At 55.7% G+C, this 10729-nt stretch overlaps 1 protein-coding gene across 5 annotated transcripts; it reads right to left on the bottom strand.

Annotated features, from left to right (window-relative positions):
- Positions 1-723: 723 nt before the first annotated feature.
- CRTC2 (CREB regulated transcription coactivator 2) lies at positions 724-10454 on the bottom strand. 5 transcript variants are annotated; one of them, XM_089914978.1, is made up of 14 exons: positions 10088-10454; positions 7226-7327; positions 7037-7150; positions 6411-6475; positions 5718-5786; positions 5444-5547; positions 5314-5367; positions 5078-5142; positions 4927-4976; positions 4552-4796; positions 3783-4189; positions 2213-2482; positions 1507-1693; positions 724-1375 (listed from the first exon to the last, which is right to left on the bottom strand). In XM_089914978.1, the coding sequence occupies exons 1-14, from the start codon at positions 10238-10240 to the stop codon at positions 1155-1157; spliced, it is 2106 nt and encodes a 701-aa protein (XP_089771104.1). In that variant the 5' UTR covers positions 10241-10454; the 3' UTR covers positions 724-1154. The 5 variants fall into 5 exon arrangements, with proteins under 5 accessions (XP_089771104.1, XP_089771109.1, XP_089771118.1 ...); XM_089914983.1 differs by having other exon boundaries at positions 5314-5343; positions 10088-10453; XM_089914992.1 differs by lacking the exon at positions 10088-10454 and adding an exon at positions 9803-9917.
- Positions 10455-10729: the final 275 nt, after the last annotated feature.

Below are 10729 nucleotides of genomic sequence, written 5' to 3'. Positions count from 1 at the left end.
TTCCAGCCTAAGCCAGAAGCTCTGAGTTCTCTTTTCTGAAAATGACAAGCTTTGGAAAGAGGAAGAAAGGCCAGGACTGTAGGGTGTGGGAGAGCAGAAGAGGTGGGGGTAATGGAGAAGGGGCACTACTCTTCTGTGCTGCATGGGGGGAGAGAATAGAGGGCAGAAGCTCAGATGGTCAGAGGGCTAGCAACCCAAGCCAGAAAGAGGAAACCTCTTCAGAACAGGTTAGCACTCAAGCATCTGAATGAATGAGTGGAGAAGAGTGGGGAGGGTGAAGTGAATTCATGCATTGTGAGGGGGCAGGAATGAGACCTAGGAGCATGGGGTCAGAGGCTGGCCAGGTGTCACAGCTAACTTCCAGGTCCTCTGGGCTTAAAGGGCCATAAAGAAGAGGGAGCCAACCTGAGACCTACCTGGCATCAGTAGTTTTTAAATCCTCTCTCCTTAGGAGCCTTAGCACTGAGGCCAGCTACCCCCAGGAAGACTGGGATCATTCTACCAGAAAAATCCAGAGCCGAGAGCTCAGCCAGCAGTCACCTCTTCATCTCCTGACTCACTGCCAGGCCCTCAGGGTTGAGAAAGAGCAGTAACTTGTCTGGCCATTTACAGCCCCTGTCCCCTGATGCTGCAGCAAGGCCCTGGACAGATGAGAGGGCCCGTGCCCCAAGAACTCCCTCGATCCCGACCTGCATCCCAAACAGTAGCCAACGACACCAAGGGTTTGATATGATTTTTTTATTAACATAATATATTTAATAAAAAATAATATCCACTCTGGCTCTCTCCTCCATTGCAAGGGGAAGAGTGGTGAGGAGGGGCTGGCACTGCCCACCCCTAGGCATCCGGACAAGCCCTGCCTCCAGGGCTCCCCTCTACCCCCTGCTTTCCAACAGGCTCTGACCTCCAGACAGACGGTTCAAAGTTACAAGTGCTTTAGGCCCTCCCTTGAGCTCCCCCAAGCCCCATCCCTTGTGCAGAATTCAGGGGCCACCTGGACAAACCCCTTGCCTTTTCTCATTCTTGGGATCCTCCGTTCATGTTAGAAAGAGGATCTGGGGGCAGAGAGTGAAGTCTCTACTGGCCAGGGGGAAGGGAGGAAAGGGACAGTGATGGGGGACAGGGCTGAGAAGAGGGATGTCGATGAGGTGCCCTCACTGCAGCCGGTCACTGCGGAACGAGTCCTCCACAGCAGGGTCAGGCAGCAGGGCACAGGGGTCGCTCAGCATGTTGAGCCCCTCCAGGCCCAGAGGCTCCATGCGCAGCTCCTCCTCCAGCCCCAGCCCCAGCTCCAGCCCAGCTGCTGACACCTCAAAACCAGGCACTCCAGCCAGGGCCGCTGAAATCTCCTTAGAGAAACCGGGGGAAGGGTCTCCTGTGTGGGCAGAAGAGATGAGTGAGGACCCCATGTCTTGCGAACTCTCCCAAGACCCCCTCAGTCTCCTGCTGTGCCACCAAATGTATCACGCCCTCCTTCCATCCCCCATCACCACCCACACCTCTTACCTGTGAGGATGATGTTAGGCCCTGAGCCATGGCGGGAACAGTGGGTTAAGTTCTGGTGGTTGAGGGCATGGGGGTCCTGGGGGCCACTCACTGGCCCCTCACCGCCTAAAAATCCAGGCCCTTCGGAAAAGCCAGGGGGATCCAGCGCCAGGCTGGTTGATGGGTTCTCCATGCTGAACTGTTCCAGCTATGGACACACAGACAGGCCTTGAGAAAGTAGGCTTCAGAACAGGGTGGTCCTGCCTGCCTTTGCCTAGCTCTGCTAACACATCCTCTTTGCCCAGTGATATTCATACACCTCCCCCTACCCCACCCCGCTTCCCACCTCCACCATGGGAACAAAAGCAGAGACAGCGGGAGATGGCCACAAGCACAGCGACAGAAGTGAGCACGGGGCCCAAAGTAGGTGTGGGCACCGTACCTACTGGGACAGAGCATGCGCGTGCCAGGAAGACAACGGGTCAAAGCAGTAGTCATCAAAGAGCAAGCTGCACGGAGGTAGCTGGGGGAGAGGGGCAGGAGTCGGGGTCAAATGCAGGAAGAGAGGAGCCCCAAGTTGGCGGTACTGTGTTACCTGGGGGCAGGTAAGAAGGCTCTCCCCCACCTAGATCTCCCAGTTCAAAATGCCCCCCTCGATACCACTCAGGCTCTTTTGGCCCACTCCCAGCCCCTCCCCTGCTTCCGAGCTAGGGACCCGGGTACTCACGTTCCCCAGGCTGAAGTCACTCATCGGCCGGTGGTAAGACTGTTGCCCATGCCCACTGGGGCTGGGTGGGTACAGTGTCCCATAGTGCAGCTGCCTGCCTGGGGGCTGCCCACCGGAGGGCTGCACTGAGCAGGCCTGAGAGGGCAGCCCTGGCTGCTGCAGAGGCTTTGGGGTGGGTGGCTGGGTGGGCAGAACCAAACTTGGGGGACTGTACGGGTATGGAGGCAGCCGCTGGTCACTGGGCAGCTTACTGGTGTCCAGGGCGACGCCCTGAAGAAAAGCGAGGAGAAAGGGGGAAGCTTACCCCTCAGTGTGCCCCCTGAGAGGAGCTCTTTGTCAGGGCTTCCCACCCTTTTAAGCTGCGACCACTGTCAACACAAACCCAAAAGCGTTCCATTGGGCATCGCTGGGGTGCAACTACTCTCAAAAATGCGTCTCAGGATGACAGTGACTGAGAGAGGTTAACACAAGGATAATTCTGAATCCGCTCCAGGAGTCAACTATTCCTAAACCCTGGCACTTTACTGCTAGTAATCAACTGCTTGTGACACACCTCACAAGGGACGGATCACACGACAGTGACCTTGAGAATGGCTGTTCTAAAGCCTTGAAGAGGCCAGAGGGGCTGTGAGAGGAAGGAGGGAAGCTAGGCTTTTAGTCCAAGTTCCCAGAGAGCCCTTGCTGGCCTGACCTCAGTCTTTCCTACAGAAAAGGGGACCTGCATAAAGATGGAACATAGAACACACATTCCAGGGAAGAACAACAGAGAAAGAAAGGGAAAGTAGGGGAGAGGAGAGGGGAAGAAGAGCATTAGGGTGAAAGAAGGGGAGCAGAGAGAACAGAAAAGGGTAGAAGTATGGGGAGGGAGGGAAGAGCTAAGAATGTTAACACTGAGGAAAAAACCCTAAACCGAGAATTTTTAGTAATGGTCCCAACTCTTCCCTAACATGCTGTGTAAACTTGGACAAGTCACTTCCCTTCTGGGCCCCAGCCTCCTCATCTGTAAGATGAAGGGACTGGGCTCCATCCTCTGACAGTCTCTGACTCTATGAAATCTATGAAAGAAGGAGAGGAGATGGGAGAGCGGATGGGACAGGATGGACGCAGGAGAAAAAAGACAGACAAGGAAAGAAGGATAGGAACAAAAAAGAGAGAAAAGGGAAAGGACAAGCTATCATTTGTCGAGCATGCACCTGGGCTAGGCATGGTGCTGTGTACTTTCCGTATGTGATTTCCTTTGATTCTTACATTGCTGTCCTGGTTTTACAGATGAGGATGCTGAGGCTCAAAGAAGTTAAATAACTGTCCAAGGAGACTGCTAGTAAGAGGTGGGGCCAGGATTTGAAATCAGAAAACTTAACCCCAGGGTTTGCATTCTTAAGCCAAGAGGAAACAAGGTGGATAAGAGTGGGGCAGGCAGAGGACAGAGGAATGCAAGGGGATGGATGACAGCAGGAGTACAGGAGTTAAGAAGAAGAGGTATTTGAGGAAAGCAGGGTGGGAGGGAGAGAACTTGGCAGGAGAAGGAAGGGAAGGGAGACAGACATGTAGGGAAGGCAGCCACGCATACCTGAGTGATGGAAGACAAGGTGGGTGACATTGTTGGCGAAAACTGTTTGGGCAGTTGCTGTTGGGACCTTCTGGCGTCGGCTGGGCCCGCGGGCAAACTCAGGGGACTGAGGGGCACACGGCGGTGGCGGGGAGAGGCCCCAGGGGTAGAAGCTGGGTAAGGGGGGGCACCCAGCACCGGAGATGAAGCAGAAGAGGAGGAAGAGGAGGAGGAGAGGGCAGGGGCGCTGAGTGAGGGGTGACCCAGGGAGGTGGTGGACAGTGCATGGCGGGCCAAGGAGGAGGCAGGCAGTGAGGGGTGACTGTGGGAGCCCTGGAGCTGGGGCTGAGGACTGCTCAGGGAAGCCTGGAGGTTGGGATTGCTTAGGGAAGACTGCAAGGATGGGTGGCTGAGAGGTGAATGAAGTCCTGTAGGCACAGACAAAAAACCAGAGATGCCAACATTACTGATGGGAACTGGGCCCCTTTCTGCCCAGAATGGGTAGCAGTGGCCAGACTATGGAAGTGGCAACACAATGTCCTCCCTACTCTGTCCCTGACAGTCAGGATGGCATTGCCCGCTTGGGGGTTGCTCTCCATCTTCTTTCTAGGAAAAGCCACAGCTACCAGTTCTCACTGGCAGAAAACTGCTGTGAGGGAATCCTGGGGTACACAGGTGAAGGGCTGGTGTGGGCAGTCACAGGAGAATCCCAAGGTGCTCGAGCCTCCCACCCCTTCGTCCCTCCAGCTAGACAGCACCCCAGGGACACACAGCCAAGATAGCCACTCACCTGGTGCATCATAGCCTGGGCCCAGGCCCAGGCCCCCGCTGATGCCCAGGTGGGTCATGGTGTGGGTCAAATTGGAGGTACTGTTGCCCCCACTCAGGCTGGGGTAGACTGTCTCCTCTGGGTCCAGGGGGGTGGGCAGCGGTGGGGGAAAGTGCAGGTTGGTGAGGTCAGGTAGGGAGCCTCCCGTGTTCATGGCAGGTGGGAGGACAGGCACAGTGGCAGGCTGGTCAGGAGATGGAAAGATGCTGGGGAAGGAGAGGAAAAGATGTAAATGGGGATGGGGGGCAGTGGTCAGGGAAAGGCAGACATCAGCCCTCCACATTTCCCTTTGCTTCCCTCCTCCACCCGCTCAGCTGACCTCAGAGAGATACGTACTTAATTCCAGGGACTTCACAGGACCGAGGTCGGGAGGAGGATGAGGACAGCTGAGGAAAGAAGGAAGAAGGTGGCAAATGAGGACAGAGCTCAGTGGAGGACCCTGAAGACCCGTCCCATGGAAAGAAGAGGGACAGTGGGCCATGCCTACCTTCTTAGCATCCCATGGTTTCAGCAAATGCTTGTCATCTGGCAAGTTCTCCTCAATAGCAGGGACTTGAAAGAGAAAGACTGGTGATGAGAGGGTTGAAGAAGAAGGCAGGACAGGAAGCAGACGCAAGTGGAAGGGCTCCCACCCCCTGGCCCTGAACAAAGCTCCCAACACCAGCCCAGAGATTCTCTGGCATTCAGTACCCGCACATATCAAATGCGGTGAGGAACACATACCTTTGGAGTCCATTTCGCCATCCAGAAAACCTGCAAAGGATACGGCGGAGCTGGCTGCAGTGCCCACTTGCCTACCTGCTTCGAACAAAAGCTCCACGGCTACTCCCTCCCCTGGGACATGGCCACTTACCTCCACGGCGGCTGGGCAGGATGCTGGGGGGTGCAGGGCCTGGATATGTGTCCTGAGGGCTGGGGTTCATCACACTTGTGTGAAGGGCAGAGTCAGAGCTTGTCCTGTGGGGGGAAAAGAGATGAGCTGCCACCTGTGACAGTCTTCCTGGTCCTCATGCCCTGCTCAGTAGGGGAAAACACTAGCTGGGCTGGGACAGGGTGGGGTGAGAGAGCAGGGCCCCAGAAACTACAGATAAGAAGAGATGTGGCCTAAAGAAGGCAAGGGCCATCACCTGTTAAGTGCAGATGGTAGTCGAAACAACTGCCCCTTCTCTGCAGAGAAACTGCCCCAGGGCATTGTCCTGGGATGGAAAAACAAAGCGATGAGGAGGAAGGCTAGCAATGGACCAGAGGGCAGGCATGGGGGTTGGAAAGTGTGGGGCAGCCAAGAGGGCTGGCCACCCAGGATCATCATGCCTCTTTCTTTCTGGTTCTGCTGATATCTGTGATCCGTGAACCCTCTCCCCAAACAACCTAGGAGATCTGGAAATAACTCCTCTCGGCCAGGACAAGCTGAATAGGAATCTTGGAGCCCGGCAACTGTGCTGGGTGTAAGTCTTAGGGATGAGATGGACAGGGGAAGGGTTCAGAAATCTGAATGCCGGAACACTGCACCTGGCACCCACTCTTGACAGGAGGCAGCCATTTTCACCTGCCACTCTACCATTCTCCCCTCCCCCCCCCCACACACCCCAGCTGCCATTAGTCCTGCTCTGGCTGGGCTGGGAGGCTTGGCCACACGTGTCAACATGGCCAAGACTGGACTCTGACCCACCTACTCCACCTACCCCCACCCCTCCCAGCCCTGCCATTACGGGAGGAGGTACTGCTGAAAGCCTGGCCCAGCGGGCCCAAGCCCAACCCCAGCTCCCGCCAGAGACAAGTCAGAGAGTGGGCAGGAGATCCTGCCCGCCCTGGACACTGACCTCCGCCAGCTGGACTCCGGGGGAGGAGATAAGTAGGCAGGACTATAGGGAGAGCTGTCAATGTGAAAAGCACCAGTTAAGGGAAAAAGTGAGGAGGGGGTGGACGGGAGAGAGACCAGATGAGAGAAAAATAACAGAAGGCAGCAGACGAGTTGTTTCAGGAAACAAACACCTTTCTTCTCCTCTACAAGGGGCAACAATAGGGGCAAAGAATGGAAGAGAAAAAGGAGCTGGAAAATATAGGTGAATATCTAGGCAGGGTTTGTGGGAGACAGGTCTGTGGAGGTCTCTGAGACTGAAAGCTATGAACAGAAATGTGAGCAGGAGGGAAGCAAAATCCCTGTAGCATGAGACATATCAGGGAGCCCTGCCTCTAGCAGCCAAGAGCAAGCTGAAGTGAGGACGGTCAGAGATGGAGGACACAGTCTCAGGAGGCGCAGCTCCCTGTCACAGCAGCCAGTGCTGAAACACGCACCAAATGTCACTTTTCAGGGAACCTGGGTAAAGGAGAGCTCCCGCAGGATGGCACCGGACAACACTTCAGGTCCCTTTTCCTACCATGAGTTTCTGAGGAACCCCACCCCACTGCCCTCCAGACTCCGCAGCCCCTCAGTGAAGGATATGTGGCGGGGGTAGCGGCGAAGTGGGGACACCATTCTTCGGGGATCTCGCTGCACCCGTTCCACCAGCCCGTGGTGCCGAGTGCTCCGGGATGAATCCAAAGGGGAGTGGAGGGGGCTCTGCCAAAAGAGACAGGCAAGTCAACAGAGGGAGGTGCGTGAGAGCCTGTGCTCCCCCAGCTGGTGTCCACTCACCTGGAACTCAGCCAGGCCACAGCCAATCTGGTTCACGTTGGGCAGAGAGCCACCATAATGGGAGCTCCTTGTGTATGCCAGTCGCAGTTTTTGGGCCTGTAACTGAGACATGGAGGACAAATGGGAATGTCAGGGAGGGTCCTGAGCACTGTTCCTGTGGCCATCCTTGCCATCCCTGTCTCCAGGACATGCTACTATTGCTGCTGCTTTTAAGAGATCTGCCAGAAGAAAAGCCAGTACTGGGGAGAAGGTCCACTGAGACCTGGTGCAAACAATCCGCCCTAGCTCTTCCTCAGGCTGCCCCCATCAATGCTATCACTAATGCCTGGCATCACCCTGCCAGGTGGAGCCTGATACTCTGCTCAGGGCCTGTCCTAGTCGGCATCAGTCTAAACAGAGTCCCTGACGGGTTGCCAGGAGCCCCTAGGCTAGTCACATGAGTTAAGTCCTGGGGAAGGGTGCCTATTAGGCACCTCTGCTTTCCCTTCCAGATGTGTCCAGGACTAACTGGAAGACAAGGGAAGGGCCACAGGTGGATGCCATAGAGCCATAGCTGCCAGCCTCTTTCCTCCTCACTCTGGAGGGCAGGCACAAGCTCCTGGGCTCTGCCATTTGCCCAGTCTCAGGAAGGCTACACAGAGCCTGTACCTCCCAAACTAGAACAACTAAGGAATGATGGCTCTTCTAACTGGAAAAACAGTGCCAAAACAAAGAAGCATTCTTCTACATAGTCCTAAAGCCCCTGAATTGGTAGGGGAGCCTGGAGAATGGGGGTGAGAAAAGCAGTGGCCCACTCCAGCCTGGTCCAGAGCTGTCTCCTTGGCCTCATCCTCACTTTAAGGAGATACGTCTGGCACTGGAGTAAGACACCACAACCGTCAGCCTGGCCTGGTTTTAGCCTGCCTGAAGGCCTCATGTCCCTCTGTGAGAGGTGAGCACCTACTTCTAAGGCCCAGCTACTGCCGCCCCAGCCGAATAAGGAGACCCAGGGCAGCTGATGAGTGGTTAAGACTCTAAGAGCTTCCAGGGGTCACACCGTTGTGCACAGGCCAACAACAGAATTGACTTTCTGTTCCAAGAGGTCAGTCCAGTGAGTTTAGCGGGCACTATGCTGACCTTTGGGCCACTTCAAGACTGCTACTAATATACATGATAACCCCAGCTTCCAGGAGTATAGGCCCCAGAGGCCACATCTGCCTCAAATGAGACCTCCCAGCTGGCCAGATAACAGGCTGAGCTCCAGGTCTCTAATCCCTAGCTTTAGACTCTTGGGTCCCCAGGCCCTGGACATGTATGCCCACTAGATTTTTTTATGTGCAGAAGGAAAGTTACCCAACAGGGGCAAGGTGAGTGGAGGGCACCTTTTGACAGACCAAGGCACCACAAAGAAAGAAGGCCCAGTTTTGAGCTTTTGTTTGTACCTATAAGCCCTAAGATCCCACCATTCCTCTGTTGTCAGATGGAGGTCAGCCTCTGGCCCACCTTCCTGCCTCTGCCCCCACTTTGATCAACAGCTTCTAAAGGGGGGACAGTCCACAGTTAGATCATGGTCCTCACGGCAGTTAGAGGGGGTTATGCACACACACACACACACACACACACACACACACACACGATTTGCTTCCCCACCTAACTTTCTCTGTTCTGACTCCCAAAAACTAGGACACATGGTCTCTAGAGACTCAAAAGAGTAAAAAACACAAAAAAGACTAACAGAGTCAAGGGAGACACACACAAAAATACAACCGGAGTTACAGTCATAGGCAGGTTCAATCAAAGGCAGTCAGACGAGCAGAAAGAACTTTGAAATGTGGTATTTATGTTCGGCCATCCATCACCCCTTAAATTCCTTCTAGCTCCCTGCCATAAGGGATCACTGCAATATCCTCACCTGCTGTTTTGAGAATAATGTGTCCCTAAATTAGGACTGCATACCAGCTGGGCAAACTCCTACCCCTCTCTCTCTCTGACATCCAGCCCTGGGAAGCAAGAAACCAAGATCAGGGAGCTTCAGAAGCAACGCCGCCAGGATTCCTTCTTTCTGGAACTTCCCAGGAATGAATATTCCCTACACACAGAAGACCCTCCAAGGCACCCCATAACTGACCCACAAAACAGTCATCTCTCTAGAAAGTTCAGCTAACCATCAGGTTCCACATAACCTATAGCCAACTGGTTACCCCCTTTCAAGATCCAAAGCCTTATCTCTCCTCCAAGGCGGCCAGGGCAAAATACCACCAGTCTGTGAGCAATGGACCTCACCTTCATTCACATCAGGAAACCACAAGAGGTATTTGAAAAAGGAAGCAAAGGGACGGGACGCAGGAGGGGACTTCCTGCCCCACTATACCCAGCGCTGCCGTTCAAACCACTCAAGGGGCCCTTTCCCGGAGATACTAACTGCCAAGAGTAGCACAACAGGGCAGAGGGACCAGATGAGAGGAGATCACCAACTAAGAAGAGCCAGACTAGGGCAAGCAGGCCATCCCCCAACCCCATAACCCAACATAGAAGATGCTTCAGCAGAGTCCCTGAGAGAACTCAATCAGAGATGCAGAAGGGCCACCCACCTCCTACCTCCGCCGGGCTTCGGGGACCATCTCCTCTCTCTGTCCACTCCTGCCTCACTTTCTCAGTTCCCATTCGTTCCCAAACCCTCCAGCCTATCTGGAGTTTCGATCTCCTCCCGCAAAACCCGTCTTCCTGCCCTCCGGCCCTCCACCCGTGCCTCCCAGACGGAGGCGCCCGCTACCCCGGCCGCGTTCCGCCTCTTTCGCTGCGGCTCCCGCCCCCGCCCCGCCTCTCGGCTCCCCGTTCGAGAAGTGCTCTGCTCCGCTCCCGCTTGCCGGCGCGGCCCCTCACCCGGGTGGAGCCGATGTCCATCATCACCTCCTCGAAGGCCGCCGTCTCCTCGGCCTGACGCTGCTTCTGCAGCGCGATCTTCTCACTAAACTTGCGCGGATTGGAAGCTGAGGCCGTGGCCGAGCCGGGCCCGTTCGCCCCCGACGTCGCCATCTTCCTCCCCTGTCCCTCCCCGCCACCCTCCCAATACAAGCCACGGCCTGCGCCGCGGGCCCCGGACCGGCTCTTCCAGCCGTAGCCGCCGCCGCCGCCGCCGCCGCCTCAGCAAGCACCGCGAACCCGGCCCCAGCCTAGCCCTGACCTGCTGCGCGCGGGGACCGCCGGGAATTATAGTTTGTTTACGTGACTCCTTCGCAGCCGCAGTCACGCAATACGGGAGAGGAAACGGACACCATTACCCAGCTGCCCTGTTGACTCCGGGAACTGGGGACTTTGCTCCTCCCTCTCGGCTCCTCCCTGCGCGGGGCAAACTGGGAAGAGTAGTTCTGCATTGGTCCCGAGCCTACAAACGCGAAGGGGCGAGGGATTAAAGAGAGGAAAGGAAAAGGGAGGAAAGGGAAGGGGTGGAGACAGGGAAGGGGTGGAGACAGGGAAGGAAGCAGTAAGAGACAAGAGGAGAAATTTGGTCATCTCCCGGGAAGG

Source organism: Delphinapterus leucas, chromosome 1, assembly GCF_059928025.1.
Source record: "Delphinapterus leucas isolate spDelLeu-1000000601 "Yukka" chromosome 1, BTC_Dleu_Yukka2, whole genome shotgun sequence".
In the NCBI taxonomy this organism is placed as follows: Eukaryota; Metazoa; Chordata; class Mammalia; order Artiodactyla; family Monodontidae; genus Delphinapterus; species Delphinapterus leucas.
This window is presented reverse-complemented; position numbering and strand designations above follow the sequence as displayed.